The following is a 14,876-nucleotide window of genomic DNA, read 5'->3' as shown; positions in this document are numbered from 1 at the left end:
CACACACAAGTCTGTACGCGTACGCCGTCAGGCCTCGTGACAAGTTTTGATGCTTAGTCGATTTTGGGACGGTGAGTATAAAGTCTACTGATTGACGACCTGATGTTGTGTGCGGAGCCGCAGTATAGTGATGATCTTAGATTGTCAACACGATCCCAGTGAGCCCCTGTTAAAGAGGGAAAGGACCCGATGAAAGTGCTCAAGCCACCGTGAAAGAGTGATGGGAACGTCATGAGCGACGGCTCCTTGTCGCTAATCATAGACAATGTGTCACTTGTGGAGATTAGGTTTCAGTCTTGGATTACGCAAGCATGAAGCAACCTTTCATTCAAAGCCAAGAGGTATCCCAATATCATGTCATTATCATATCGTACTCCCCGCCAAAAGAGCAATGGCAACCCTTGCCATAACCAAGCACCGTGAACACCTAGTCCAGTCACGATATCATCACATCACAAGCCCGCCTTGACGACCAAAACACTAGCCCCCAGTTTCCCCTCCCAAACCTTCTCAGCAAGCACACCTAGTGTACCCGCCGCACTCGAACTACTCCTTATCTCATCTGCAGTATTCTCCCTCTCCAACACACTATTCCTCGCAACGTTCCTCCCCAGCACGATCAGATCACCTGCGTTTCTCGGCGACTGACCAACCTCTATACTCGCGCGGGCAACAACGTCTTGAACCGGCGCAGTGGATGCCACAGTCTCGAAGACAACGCGGTTCGCCAGGTCGACGGGAAGTGAGGCGCGTAGCGAAGCGAAGAAGGCTGCGTCTTGTTCGCGGGATGTAGTCGTCGTTGTTGTCGTTACAGCCTCTCCGTTTTTCCCTAGCACCGTTGAAGAGACTGGTGTAGTACTTGAGAGAGGACCGATGACAGACTCTGGAACATCGAAATAGACAACTGTAGCAGTAACCTGCGGGTTCTCTGCTAGTTGGAGAACTAAGCGCAGCGCAGTTCTATCATCGTTCCCGCCAAAGAAGGGGAAGAAGACGTGGTGGCTTCGATCCGCAATGGGTGCTGTAACCGCCTTATCCCTAGCACTAGACAGACTAACGCTGCTGTATGTTCTGGTAAGCTTCAATCGCTGTTTTTGTTCTTTGTTCTTGCTGCCGCCAAAGTTCTTGTTGATCAGTACGGCGACGGGTATGCTAGCTTGTTCGAGCGTCTCATGCACAAACGAGTTGTAACTTGAGGCGGCGAGCTTGTTCTTCGTTCCCTTGTCTTCGATGATGGCTTGTTCAGACATGCCGCCTGTTTCGCTCCAAGGTAGAACCAGGAAGTTGGAGTCTGAAGCACGCGTTGCGAGAGTTTCAGCGAAGGAGGATTCTGGTACAACGAGTACTTCGCCGCTGACGGCTAGGTTGTGAAGGCGACCAAATGTGCGGAAAGTGTTTACGACGGGGTCGTACGCTGTGTAGGATTCTAGTTCAGAGACCTGCATGACGGAGGAGCCACGGTCGGTGAGGTTGAGTAGGCGGAGACCGTAGGCTTCTACTGGTCGTGATGGTGCGGTTTCGATCAATGACGTTTCACCCGTCTCTTTGCTTGTGCTGATATCTTTGGAAGGGTGGGTCTTGGGCGCTGGCTTATCTGTGTTTCCTCCAAAGAGCGAGGTGAAGGCTAGCAGATTGGGCATACTGTCCAGACGGAGGTAGATGGTCATCCGTTGGATCTTTTCGGCTGCCATCTTTTCGTAATTCACACCATCTACACCATCTTCGTGGTCGAGAGGCTTGCCAGTGTCCCAGTCAATCTCACCGCGACGCCACGCCTCGACCTTCTTTTGGTACCACGGGGGGTAGAAGTACATGGTCAATGGAGAAGACGCAAAGGTAGTGACAAGGGCCATGACGACGAAGATGGTGAAGGTACGGGTGCTGAGGATTTTGGCATTGAGTCCGATGTTCTGTGACTGTTAGTGCTGGCCCAATGGTGTGAGTAGTATTTGCCTACCAAGACGATGAGTTCCACCAATCCCTTACAACTCATCAATGACCCCACGGCGAAACATTCTCTCCATAGCATCTTGCTCCCGCGAGCTGCGAGTGTAGCACTGAGGAACTTGGAGAAGAACGCTACAGCGCAGACGCCGATGACGTACCCCCAAACGATACCAGAATCCAACAGGCCGATGTTCGTGTTCAACCCCGAGAGAGTGAAGTAAAGCGGTAGGAAGAGTGCGCCGATCAGATCCTCAATCTTCTCAGCAACTTTGATGGCAAAACCACCTTCGTGCGGACAGATCAGCCCAGCCATGAACGCTCCAAAGATGGGATGGACACCGATGATGCCGGTGAAGAAGGCGGAACCCAGAGCAATGAGCAGGGTAAGACTGATAATGCCTTGACTGGGACCATCCTGGAGTGCGCGCTGGCGACGCAAGATGTATATGAAAGCTGGTCGGACGGCGTATACAAGGAAGAGCATGTATCCAAAGCACGTGAGAAGGACCCACAGTGCTGATAGACCCGAGCCAGCGTTGACGAGGGCCACGCAAAGGGCAAGTAGAATCCATCCTGTAGGGGATTAGTCAGGCGGCTACAAGAGATATCATGATGTATGGCCTACCAACAACGTCATTGCCGACGCCAGCCGAGAGAACGATGATACCAACTGGAGTCATGAGCAGTTTCAACTCTGTCAAGATACGACAAAGTACAGGGAAGGCCTGTTCCCGTTAGTGAAGAACAGGTTCTCGTGTCTTTCAACACTTACAGTAATAGCCATGGCCACTCCGATGAACAGCATAAAGATGGCAAAGTCAATCTGAACCGTACCCGGCTCATCCTTGAACTCATTGTACAAGCCCACAGCGATAGCGCAACCCAGTCCAAACGGAATAGCCATACTCGCCAAACCAACATTGAGCGCTGGTCTCCAATTGCTCAACAAGAATCGTAGATCTACTTCCAATCCGATGATGAACAGAAATAGGGTGAGACCGAGATTTGCAACCAGGTTCAAGTTGGTCATGGATTCGGCTGGGAAGATGGCGGCTTGGAAGCCGGGGATCCGGCCCATGACAGATGGACCTAGAATGATGCCGCCGATGATTTCGGATATCACACGAGGTTGGCGAATCTTGGAGAGGGGCCAGTTGAGTGCGCGGCAGAAGATGATGATGATGCCTGCCTATGTTGTGCATCATGGTTAGTATCCTTGATTTTTCGTGACTTTAGAGCAACCGTAACATACCTGAACAATGAACAGAATAATCGGATGGTTCTTGTCGAAATGCACTGGATTGACACCCTCGAGGATACCTGCTTGCGGCGGAGCCTTGATGGGCGCCGTAGGCGCCGCACTCGCCGACGCTGCTATGGAAGACATGTCGAACCAGCGAGTCTGTGGTGGTAGTGGTAAGAGTATAAGAACGTCTAATCCCCCCACAAAAAGTTTCCCCAGAGTGCGAAGAACGCTGAACGTGAAGAGAAAGCGAATTCCAGGTTCTTTAACAATCAACGGTAAAAGCAGACGATGTTCAAAAGGGCCCCAGCGCTATCTTAATGCCCGGAAATCCTAGGTCGCAAAGGGTAGCGAGCGTCAGCCCAGGGTCTAGGCGTGTCTTCGCATCGTCTCTTGGGTTCAACGTTGTTCGCGCGGTGGGCGGGCATGCAGGCTGCGGGCTGCGGAAGCTAACAGGATGCACTTGGGAAATGCGCGGCTGTGATTGCGTGCTGAGCTGTAGAAGCTGCCATGTGATTGCGGAGTAGTCCCTCGTGCTGTAGTCGTACGGACCTTGCTGCATGGCACGCATGGCTTCACCGCTCACCTGCCAGTCTACATTGGTGAAAGGAAGTGTGGCGCGGTGCTCATGGGCTTGGTTCCGCTTGTTCGCCAAGTGTGGGAGTCGTAAGCCAACCCAATGGGGGTCAGGCGATAGCTGATCGACAGGGTATCGCGCTGCACGCCAGCTGCGATGTTCAGAGCAAGAAGACTCCCACATCAAGATCCTGCGCCAAGGTTAACAGCCGGTCCTTCTGGATGTTTTGGTGGAGTTGGGGTGCTCAGATGACATGAGGTGAGGGAATTTGAGTTCAGGGTCCGCTTGTCCACACCGGATTGCGGAGGCGGGAGTCACCAGGCCGTTGTGTCACCATGACCTTGTTGGTGGCACCATCAGCGCATGGACAGGAAGGTTCCACGAAGCTGCAAAGCACACGCAAAGTAAACAAGCAATCTCGCGTTGAATTTGTTTCATCATATTGACACCATATAGAGGCCGGTATCAACTTCTAGAGCTTTCACCTTCGACACATGTGGCAAGTCTGCACAGTATGCATGAGGCTGGTTGTAGTATCTATTTTATCAGTCTAAGCTTCTCTGTTTCACTTGGCACTCGTCATTGAGAAGCTCGTATCCTCAAATGTTGTACTTACAATGTACCATTGAGACATTCGCCAAGGTTTGTCTTTTGTTCGCCAATATTTACAAAGGTGCGAATACTCTCAGGCTCAGCATTGCTACCAAGTGCTACATATGTACAATTGAGAAAATACACGCTTCCTCATAGCCGTCTAGCACCCAATTCTGCTCCCACTAACAACAATGTCATCATACCACATGGTATTAGTATCGCCACCATAGCTCTCCCACCCAAAGTACGCTCCTGTAATCTTTGGCTTAACACTACTCCTTGTCCACTGCCCCGCATTAGGATTCGTCGCTCCCTTGCCCACCGTCAATCCTGGCACCGTTGCGTTGTTCAACCACGTCTCTACGCTACCTGAAACGTTGGTCAGTATTTATCCCACATGACAATCCGTACATCAGGGTGCTTACCATCCGTGCCCAGGTGATATTCAAAGCACGTCCACGCATTCGTTGGCAGCGGCTTCGAGGCCGCAATGCCCTGTGGAGATAGATCGGGCAAGGTAGCATCATCGGTTTCGCGGTTGTACATGAGTATTTTGGATTGGCCGCCTATGCGGAGATGTTTCTTTGCGCCTTGGGCGGAGTCGGGCATGGTGATGAAGGTTACGTGGGAGTCGGTTAGGGCTTTTGAGGCTTTGCTATTAAGGGGAGTTAGTTGGAGGTTTTCTTGACAATCCTTGTCTGAGTGGAAACCTCGAGACGGATGGGATAGGGACGGAGAAGGAGGAGCGAGAGAACGTACACATATGTGCGCACGTATACGTCGCCAGCGGGGATCTTCGTCGTGCCAACGAAGATATGTCCGCAAAACCCTCCTGCTCCATCGACGCGGATGCTGTTCTTGCCTGTATGTGCTGTCGAGCTGTCTAGGGTGACTTTACCACCCTGAGAACAGTCTGGAGCGTAGGTAGGCCATGCAGTTTGATCCCAGCCGTTTTCGAAGCCCTCGGTAACTTGGGCGATGGTAGGAGCCGCGAGGGCTAGGGCGAAGAGAGCTGTTTGTCGAAGCATGGTTTCTATTGAGTCCGTTCTAAAATGTAATTCCACAGTAGTGGTCAACAAAACAACGGCAAAATGCTATCTCTTTATACCTTGAAACCCACAACCCAAGCTTTCTCTTCCGTAGCACAATAGGCATGGTGCCATGCTTGTTCCGTGCTTGTTTCTAGAATATATGAGTATGGCGTTCTAGTGGTTAAAACGTCGGTAGATCGTGCATCTTACCCCAGGTTATTATTCGGCTCCTGTGCCATTTAGATTGCCTCGATATTTAGCGTGGTACCATGTTTATATTACAACGTCACCTGAGAGACGTTTTCCGCCGCCGCTTTCCACCAAGTTTGATTGTGGTAGGCAGGTGCAGATTGCGCCGGACCGGGGCTTGAGGTACGCGTTCCTGGATAGTGAGAATCATGGACGTTTTTGTATTAAATACCCTATTAGGGTACGGGCCTGTCGCGCATCGTCACACCGTGAAGAAATGATTTCAACACTTTTCCATTTCGATAGCTCGTGAGCTAGCCTCTGAAGTTGTATATGAGTAAATCGCAATGCAATTCGGCCAGCGCTACAGAAAACAGCAACAGCCGACTCAAGTCGCTGAGAAGGGAAGACGCCGTGAAGCGCCTACAAAGAGACCAATTTTTCCTAACCAAGGGAAGAAATGACAAACAAGAGAGTTGGGGGTATGCATATCCACCGGGAGGCAGGCGTATTACATATAGTACGGGACCAGCCTTTGTTTAAAAAAGACTAATAAAGGTAGAAGGAGACGGTGGATGTGGGTATAATTGTTTGAGAACGCAGCTGTACTGCCGCCGACCTCTTAACGCTTGAGATGGAGTAGTTATGCCCTGGAGATTATTATGCGGCGGTGTTGGCGGCGGCCTTGTTGACTTGTGTGACGACCACAGCAATGATAACAACGATGATGATGATGAGCAGGATGACAAGGAGGCACCACCACTTCTTGCGGTTACGGCTGCGCGCCTTGACTATGGCACCATCAATCTCGACATTGGCAGCCTGTACGTTGTCGTGGATTTCTTCGCCCTTGGCCTCGATGTTGGCGACGAGCGGCTCTTGCTCCTGGACAATCTGGTCGAGATCCTGGAACAGCTGGGCCAGCTCCACCATTTGACGTTCTATGTTCTGGATGGCTTCGTGTCGCTCTTTGACGTTGCGCAGGGTAGATGAGGCTTGGCCGCGGCGATCTGAGTTAAGGAGCTGGAAGAAATTAGCATTGTCATGTGCCCAATGAATCAAGGATTCTTACAGCCTGCTGGAAAATGGGCGCATCGGGGTCCGCTACTGCGTCTCGGACCTCTTGTTCGGTGGCGTCTGGGCGCACAATGCGGTATTGGCGCTCGGCAGCAGCCTGCGACTCCCTTCGGAAATCCGACTCAAGGGATTGATATCTGTTGATGGTCGCCTTGAGTCTGCGGTCGACCTTGCCGACTTGTGGAGCGTTTCTTGGGTGACCAGAGTCGGGCTTCGACTTGATTGCTTTTACGCGGGTCACGAGGCCACGGTACCCCGTCATGATCTGCGAGCTGAGGTTGTTGATCTCGCCCGAGGGCATGTCTGGCCGCGCCAACGACTGCTTGAAGACACGGTCGAGGTTGCTGAGCTGTGCATCGAGGTCGTCAAGAGCGCGGTCGACTTCGCGGCATTCGTTGAGGATGGCATTGGGGTCCGCGCTTGCGCCACCACCATAGGGTTGCATCTCTACATCGCCTGTACTGTGTTAGACACTTGTTGGGGATGGAGGACATCTAAGGACATACCATAGCCGCCCTGGTCGTAGTTGTTGTAGCCAGCCGGGCTCTGGTCGCGCGAGTCGTAGGGGTTACCGCCATAAGATCCTATCTGGCCGTAGCCTTTGTTTCCGTACTGTTCGTCCGCAGCAGCCATGGTCAGCAAGTGTAAATGTCGGATTCAAATAGAAGGTGTGTTGTAGGAGTGTACAGTGAATTGAGTAGTCTGACAGAGAAGGGACTTACGCTCATTCTGAAACAGATCCTGTATGGTATGAGTGGACGTGAAGACTCCTGAGACAAGCGACTGCAAACGCGTAAAGCACACTAGAGTAGCAGTAGGCTCGTGACTAGGATGGAGGTAAATTGATGTCAAACGCGCTTGAGCTCGAATCAATGCTGTACAAAGGCCGCAGACAGAAGATAAATGTGTTTCAGCTCTTCAAGGGTTTCCTGGGGCTGAGTGTGAGAGTGGAGCGCGCAGATGCAGGAGGCGCCTGGACTAGGCCCAATGGGGATGGTAAGCAGCGGCGCGTCGTTGACCCGCAGCGGCGAAGGTGCCCCAACATCACTCTAAATTTGGCACATTGCAGATAACCTTTGGCGTCTGGAAGGATTCCTCTTGGGCAACGCGAACTTTGCCGTGGCATTTCTTGCGCTAAATCATCTACTTTCGTCTTTCATCTCGTAAAGAGGCTCCGAGGTGGCGAATGAATGCTGACGCAGCCTCGCGGTCTTTGCAAGAAACGTCTGCGCTAGACTCAGCCTTGCAGACCGCATCACAGCTTATGAACGCCTCCACTTGCTGGTTGGATCTCCACGTCTCTACCGTACAACGCGCATCTACCTAGTGGCTGGCTGTCCTGCACTACCCCACCGCGTCTTCTCATCACCGCCAGCCCACGACTTCTCCTGGTAGCCTAGTCGCTGCTTGACTTCATCTACTGTCGCCTTGTCTCCGGTATTCTTGCCGATGTTGTCGCTGATCTTGACGGCGTGACGCCCCGCCGCGGAAGCGATCTTGATTACGATATTGAGGGGTATAGATTTCTTGCCTGTTGACTGTTCTATAAAATCATCTGTCATCGTCAGCTTTGTCTCGTAACACTTGCATCCTCGTACTTACTTGTCAAGAATGTTCCAACACCGAACGTAGGCTGGAAACCTGCCGCTTCTGCTGCAGCCTTGTATTTGAAGCAGAGTTCAAGGTTCAAAGAGTCGGAGAATACGATCGTTTTCCTATCCTTGATGCCTTCCTGGTCGTAGAATTCACGCATCATCTTGATGAAATCTAATGGGTCCCCAGAATCCTGTCGCACGCCTGCGAATACTTCGGCATAGGTACGCCGCGATCCTAGGTTTCCGTCGTACGGTGCCTGGATAGGTGGCTTGGTTGAGGACATTGTTTCTACGGCATCGTTGTTGGTGGTATCTCCAGCTGACGCCAGAGTTGTGCCACCTCCTGGGATGGCTGTGGTAATGCGTGGAATCTGCTTCTTGAAGGCTCTGAGGAAGGCTGGTGTGCCAAACGTGTCTGTAAGTGCGATGCTCAAGACGCCTGCGCCGAATGTCGCTGTCCAGTACTCTAGGGCAATCTCGTTTGCGCTCTCGTAGTTGTTCGTAATCGCAGCCACGCCCATGAACCACTCGTGCGCGACCGTGCCTACAGGGACAAGACCATGCTTCATGGCGAAGTGAACGTTGCTTGTACCTGAAAGTTTACCTTTCCATCCTGCTTTGTCACCCTCATCAACCGCCCGACGCAAACCCTGCAGGACTAGATCTTGGGTGTGGTAGTCACGACGCCTCCGTGAGCCAAACTCGGAGAAGATGCATCCTCCTTCCAACAGAGCCCGCCCCTTTTGGTAAGCCTTCTCAACCTGGCCCGCATGGCTCCAGTCTGTCTCGACAAACTTGAAGTATGCCTCACTGACAAGCGCCAGTAAGGGAATCTCGTACAGAATGGTGTCTAGCCAAAGACCCTCAGTGTGGATGTGGAAATCGCCGAAGTCGCTGTCGGAACCAGTGTCATTCGCGGGTTGGAAGGATAGCTTGAGCTGTTGAGAAGGCTTGAGGCGGAAGGTAGAGAGGAAATGGAGGTATTGCGCGTTCAGGTAGGGGCAGGTGTTCTTGAGGAAGTTGAGTTCTTCGTCGGATACGGCTACATTTTCGAGTTCTACCAAGGTCAGCGATTGTAATGTATGGGTGGGGAAGATGCATACTATCTACTTGGGCTTGTAACCACTTGAAGGCTGCGCGACTGAGCTTCTTATCAGGTGTGCGATTTGTGAAGCCATAGGTGACTGAGACATTGGGGAAGAACTTCAGTATGCAACATTGCATAGTCAGCTTGTACAGATCCGTGTCTAAGAGGGAGAAGATGCCCTCGGGCAGGTTTGCTGGTTCGTTTGCCATGATTCAGTGTCAATTGCGGTATGTCGGTGATTCAGCTTTAGGAGTGCACTTGCGATGGCGGTTGATAGAGGGGTGGTGGGGCAGGCGCGAGGGTTATAAGTGCGCGCGCAGAGTGGGTCGCGCGTACCCGTGGTCGAGAGAGAGAAACTCTGTGTGCTCTCAAAGTAGTAGTAAGATAATCAATGCACAAAGCGAGAGGTACCACTATCCTGACACAATGTGTTTGGCGCAGTGACGGCATGCGGCGCGTGAAGTCATCAGTGGCTAGCGCCAAATCCCTTCAGCCCTACCAGATTAACCCTGGAGGACGCGCATGAAGCCTGGACTCATTCCGCTCGTCACAAGCCTTCAGGGTCCGAACAACGCGCGCTCCTCTACCCTTCACACGCACACAAGCAATGCTCGTTGCCGTCTCGATACTTGCACTGTCACTGTCATTCCTGGTCTACCAGCGCCCGCCCTCGACATGGCTTGCCTTCATTACTCGCTTCACACAGTCTGACGCGTCGTCGATACCTGAGAAGTCGCAGCATGGCGAGACAGACGACAAGACCTCGGCTGCGGAGCAACGCATAGAGCTGCAGACTGCGACAAGGCCTGAAGATGGAAGAGTGTCTGCAAAGAGTCCATCTCCCGAGTCGACTCCAAAAGCCGCTCCCAAATCCGAACAAGATGCGCCTGCAGTACCCTCCTTCACGCTCAACGAGCACGAGAGCTCCGACGAAGATGAAGAAGACAACCTCCCACCGCCTTCCTTCCCAGCCATCAACTCGGCGCAGCGAGCCTCCAAGCCACCTTCTGTATCCGCCATGCCTCCACCCAGCGCACCAACCCTCATGGCCCCGCCACCAAAACCCACAACCTCCCTCATGCCACCCCCACGAGTCGCTGCCTCAAACCTCCGCGCCCTTCCCAATACTTCCTCGCAGTCAATGCGCGTACCCACCACTGGCCCTCTTCCAAACCGCGGACCGCTGCCGAATCGCGGTCCACCCACTTCAAACGGCAACCTGGGACTTCCTCCCAGCGCAGGTCCTACGCTCAAGACACCAAACGCCCGAGGCAAGGTACTGCTGTCGCCAGGCCACTCCCCGCTCGACTGGGCCTACCTGCAAAAGTCGGGCAAGAACTTGTCGGGCGTTGACTCAATGATACGCGTTACGCCCGCTATGCTGAAAGAGAAGAATGGGCGCAAGGGCAAACCCGCATGGTCGAGCTACCAGGGCAAGGTTTACAACATCTCGCCCTACCTGCCTTTTCACCCTGGTGGAGAGGGCGAGCTGAGGAGAGCGGCCGGCAAAGACGGGACGAAGCTGTTTATGGAAGTACATCCGTGGGTCAATTGGGAGAACATGATGGGTGAGTGTATGGTGGGCATCATGGTTAGTGAGGAGCTGGCGCCGAGTGATGCTGGCGGACTCGAGGATATGGATTGAGATATGATACCCTATAGATCAATGACTACCTTTACTAGTTCACATCGGTGTACACTTGTCGCGGTCGCCAGATGATGACACTCACAGAGCAGCACAGACAAAGGAGTCGTATAGATCAGCATTGACCCTAAGCTTCCTCGAGACGAAGTAATCCTCGTTCTGGACAGCGTCTTCAATAGCCATGGCAACTTCCAATAGCGGATTGCTTGCAGTCTCCGTTGCGGAATGCGATATGAGCTCCTCCAAGTGGACACTTCGCGGGTCCACTGGACGATAAATCCAGCACACCATCTCGGCAATCCTTTGCCTCGTTGAACCATGTAACGCCCATATTCACGCTATAGGAAGTAAGGGCCGAGCATAAACAAAGCCTGATATAGTGGATAAGACGTTTTCAAGATGAGACATGGTATCCAGTTGAGCGAAAGGTAGACTAGGTGTGGCTCGCATGTAGCTACACTACCATACTACTCAACGCAATTATCGCCATGCTAATGATGAATAGGAGCTCGATGCTACTTGCGTTTCTGTGCATAGCCATGATACCTTACCCGTTCTTACTTATAAGATTTGGTCCCCATCTTCGCGGAAAACAGACAACTTTTTAATGTCTCGGACTGGTCACAACACAGCCATACATTTGCAGGTTGCTGATACTAATATCTACATACATATATCTCATTCGTCTCGGATATCTAGGTCCGTAAGCGTGTGAATACGATGAATGCAAACATGTATAAGCCCTGCAAAGTAAATTAGTAGGTATCTTATGTATATAGTATAACGTACCGAAGATATAAAATACGGCAATCCTAGACCAACACCTCCCCATTCAATCGCCTTGACCCACAAAACCGTCATCAAAGGCGCGCCAACCAAAGACCCTAGTGTCTTAATCAACATGACAATACTAAAGTCCTGCGCATCAGAACCCTCGACTGCAATCAATAGCGACTTAACCAACGACATAGTAAAAACTGGTAGCGCTGATCCGAGTGCGTAGATGATGAGCGCTGTGCATATTAGTTCATGTCATCTGTGCAGTGGATTGCTGAGTAGGTGTGGGAAACTTACCAGTAAACAACATCCAAAACCTACCCGCTAACGCTATACATAATACACCCACTACCGACACTGCGATACTGACCTTTGCTCCTAAGACGTTCAATCGGACATCGAAACCTTGAACGCCTTTCGATGACATGGATGTACGTATAATACGTGGAACGACTACTGCGAGTAACGTGAGGTTGACTAGTGCTTTGGCTGAGAGGAGATATCCCGCCTGTGCAAAGGTCCAGTTGTAGCGTTTGGAAATATATTGAACCAAAAGCTTCGTGTCTGAACTTGCTAGAGCTGTGAAGAACAGGGTTGTTAATAGAATTTGGAAGTTGGGTCGTCCGAAAACTAAGTGTGCTAGTTGGTCGATGGTTCGTGTGATGGTCTGGTAGTAGGCATTGGAGGGTGTAGTTTTGAATGCGGAGACATATCTATCCGGGCTGTCATCTTCACTACTTTCGAGCAAAGGTCCGGATTCCTCGGCGTTCTCATCAGGTATGGCTCCATGGGGCGTGGTAGTGGATCGTGTGTATTTCGAAGTGTCGGGAAGGAGACTTATTGTTGGTACGGCACAGAGTAAGAGGAAGATATTGAGCCAGAAGGGCAGCCAGAGGTTGGCATTCATGGTGAAAGCGGCGAAGGTTGGACCCATGAAGGAGACGATGTAGGATGTTGAGCTGATGTAGGAAAAGTATGACGCCCTGCCCACCATCAGTATTAGTCGTCTGCAATATTTCCGTACAATTGACGGCTAGATAGAAAGGATTTTACTCACCGTCGAACATACTCATTCGTCAAGACCGATGTAAGTGTGAATATCGTTGACTGGAAGACACACTCACCTCCCAGAACATTGAGAACCGGTGATGCAAGAATGGCTTCAGTAGGGAGGATGCGTGAAAAGTGGCCTGGCACGTGTTAGACACATGTAGACTCAATACTGAAAGCCGATAAATCTATGTTGCAAGTGATACATACCAATAACAATGGCCCAAACACTTGCACAAACTCTTGGAACAAGATTACACCATAAAACAGCCCTGACACCCCATTTCTCAACCATGAAGCTAAACGGGATTGTCACGACAAAGTCTGAGTAATAGTATTAGCCTCCACAACTATTCTCACAACACTAATCTTGTTCAGTCACATACCACACACAACGCTCACCGTTTCCATGCTCCCTTGAAACCATGCAAGCCCCCTTTGAACATCCTTGACTTTACACAACATCTCTGGGATCGATCCATCGGGCTGTATCACCGATGGATCGTTTGCTCCATAGTGCTCTTGACACAATCGGAGCTCTATCACTCGATTGAGAGGCAATGTGTATAGAACGGACGAAAGCTGGACTAGGATGAGGAGGAGCACTAAAGGCCATATCGCACGTTTACTGGAGGTGGACGGCATTGATGATGTGCGCTGAGTCGAGAGCATGGATGGTGCTGTGAGGTGTGTGAGTAGTGGTGCGCTGCTGTCGATGTCAGACATCGTATTCAGAGTTCAATCAAAGTCATGATGTAAAAAAATTATCAAGAGTTGGGTATTGGCTCAAGAGGCAGCATGTATGTATTTCGTGGTGTACTATCGGTGTGCTGGTCTACCATGCGCAGTATCGCTATGTTGCGATAAGATAGTGTTTACGTGAGCAGCGATAGTGACCTCGGGAACCTCGAAAGGAGGCCTACATCAAAGTATCAACGTAAAGCTCCCCATCTCATCTGGCACCTTGATTTCGGTTTCTTGATCACCTGAAGCCGTCCCGAGTCTGCTACGAGATGCGCTACCCCTCTAAATGTATTTCCGGACTTTATCCCGTGAAAGTAGGGCTATCCCAGCCTCCCCTGCCGCCAACGCATCGCAATCTTGCGACGGGATCAAATCGCGTCGCGTTGTATTGATCTGCCTCAACACCTAGTACCCACTCTACCCGCGTTGATCCCTTGTCGACGTAAAACCACCGTTTTATCGCGCACTTTCCTTTGCCGCCCAAGCTGTTTTTGCCTTTTCCCGCAGACGTGGCTGGCTGTCTCAAGGGACCTTCCTTGTAAGGGATTCGATCTCGGGTACTCCGGAGAACGCCACGTCCACTGACTCCGTAACAATAGACATGCCGAACTCATAAACACGAGGCTGGGAGGTATCCGCCACAGCATCATGGTCTTGAATCTCGATGACTACTTGCCCATGTCCCGTGTCCTTCCAATGGCAGAATCATGCCGCGCCTGTGCTTCTATTGCTTTTCCCATGCTTGATCGTCAGATATCCGCCTAGCGTGCAGCCAGCTACAAGCAAAGTGAAGAGGAAAAGCAGCACCATAGTGCGAACTTTGTTTCTCATCCATCTACTTCGTAGTGTATTGCCGCTTTGCCTTCCATGGTAGTCTAGGGATATATAGCCTTTCCGCCAAGGTATGCTGTCCAAAACTTCAAAGGACTCGACGGACGCAGGGGACGGCGGAGCGGATGTAGGATCGGACTCGGCATATCGCGGACAGAGCGTGTTATGTGCAAACGTGGTATCGTCGTCGGTATAGGGCGAGAGCAGTCTGTAACCTGCTGCCCCGGAGTTTGCGGTAGTAATAGAGATCTTGAGCGGTTAGTAGATGGAAGCGCTGATAGGGCCGCACAGGCGCCCACTGTGTAAGACTCACTAGAGGCATACTCGCCAGTGTTTGCAGTTGAGTGACACGAAATAAGTGTCTACGTGCCTGGATGAGCAGAGCAAGGCAATCTTAAGTAACTGAGATCGCATTGATGGCTTTGAAACATGCGGCAAGCGGGTGTACCCTGCGGCGTGGACTGTATAGCATCCACTCGCCCAACATAT

General features: G+C 51.5%; 6 protein-coding genes across 6 annotated transcripts; 1 reads left to right on the top strand and 5 right to left on the bottom strand.

Moving 5' to 3' along the window:
- Window positions 1-452: 452 nt before the first annotated feature.
- Window positions 453-3,334, bottom strand: ALTATR162_LOCUS9230 (uncharacterized protein; the record flags this gene model as incomplete). Its single annotated transcript, XM_043316863.1, has 5 exons — window positions 453-1,910; window positions 1,958-2,520; window positions 2,573-2,672; window positions 2,720-3,136; window positions 3,200-3,334. The coding sequence occupies 5 exons, from the start codon at window positions 3,332-3,334 to the stop codon at window positions 453-455; spliced, it is 2,673 nt and encodes an 890-aa protein (XP_043172798.1).
- A 1,187-nt stretch (window positions 3,335-4,521) lies between these two features.
- ALTATR162_LOCUS9229 (uncharacterized protein) lies at window positions 4,522-4,970 on the bottom strand (the record flags this gene model as incomplete). The annotated part of the gene is made up of 2 exons (XM_043316862.1): window positions 4,522-4,730; window positions 4,787-4,970. The coding sequence occupies 2 exons, from the start codon at window positions 4,968-4,970 to the stop codon at window positions 4,522-4,524; spliced, it is 393 nt and encodes a 130-aa protein (XP_043172797.1).
- Window positions 4,971-5,029: 59 nt separating this feature from the next.
- ALTATR162_LOCUS9228 (uncharacterized protein) lies at window positions 5,030-5,389 on the bottom strand (the record flags this gene model as incomplete). Its single annotated transcript, XM_043316861.1, has 1 exon — window positions 5,030-5,389. The coding sequence occupies one exon, from the start codon at window positions 5,387-5,389 to the stop codon at window positions 5,030-5,032; it is 360 nt and encodes a 119-aa protein (XP_043172796.1).
- An 852-nt stretch (window positions 5,390-6,241) lies between these two features.
- Window positions 6,242-7,291, bottom strand: ALTATR162_LOCUS9227 (uncharacterized protein; the record flags this gene model as incomplete). Its single annotated transcript, XM_043316860.1, has 3 exons — window positions 6,242-6,604; window positions 6,654-7,114; window positions 7,165-7,291. 3 exons carry the CDS (start codon window positions 7,289-7,291, stop codon window positions 6,242-6,244), a joined length of 951 nt encoding a protein of 316 aa, XP_043172795.1.
- A 686-nt stretch (window positions 7,292-7,977) lies between these two features.
- ALTATR162_LOCUS9226 (uncharacterized protein) lies at window positions 7,978-9,549 on the bottom strand (the record flags this gene model as incomplete). The annotated part of the gene is made up of 3 exons (XM_043316859.1): window positions 7,978-8,213; window positions 8,261-9,310; window positions 9,357-9,549. The coding sequence occupies 3 exons, from the start codon at window positions 9,547-9,549 to the stop codon at window positions 7,978-7,980; spliced, it is 1,479 nt and encodes a 492-aa protein (XP_043172794.1).
- A 398-nt stretch (window positions 9,550-9,947) lies between these two features.
- Window positions 9,948-14,321, top strand: ALTATR162_LOCUS9225 (uncharacterized protein; the record flags this gene model as incomplete). The annotated part of the gene is made up of 3 exons (XM_043316858.1): window positions 9,948-10,908; window positions 14,064-14,094; window positions 14,156-14,321. 3 exons carry the CDS (start codon window positions 9,948-9,950, stop codon window positions 14,319-14,321), a joined length of 1,158 nt encoding a protein of 385 aa, XP_043172793.1.
- Between the last annotated feature and the right edge of the window lie 555 nt (window positions 14,322-14,876).

Source organism: Alternaria atra (genome assembly GCF_907166805.1).
Source record: "Alternaria atra isolate CS162 genome assembly, contig: 29, whole genome shotgun sequence".
Classification (NCBI taxonomy): domain Eukaryota; kingdom Fungi; phylum Ascomycota; class Dothideomycetes; order Pleosporales; family Pleosporaceae; genus Alternaria; species Alternaria atra.
This window is presented reverse-complemented; position numbering and strand designations above follow the sequence as displayed.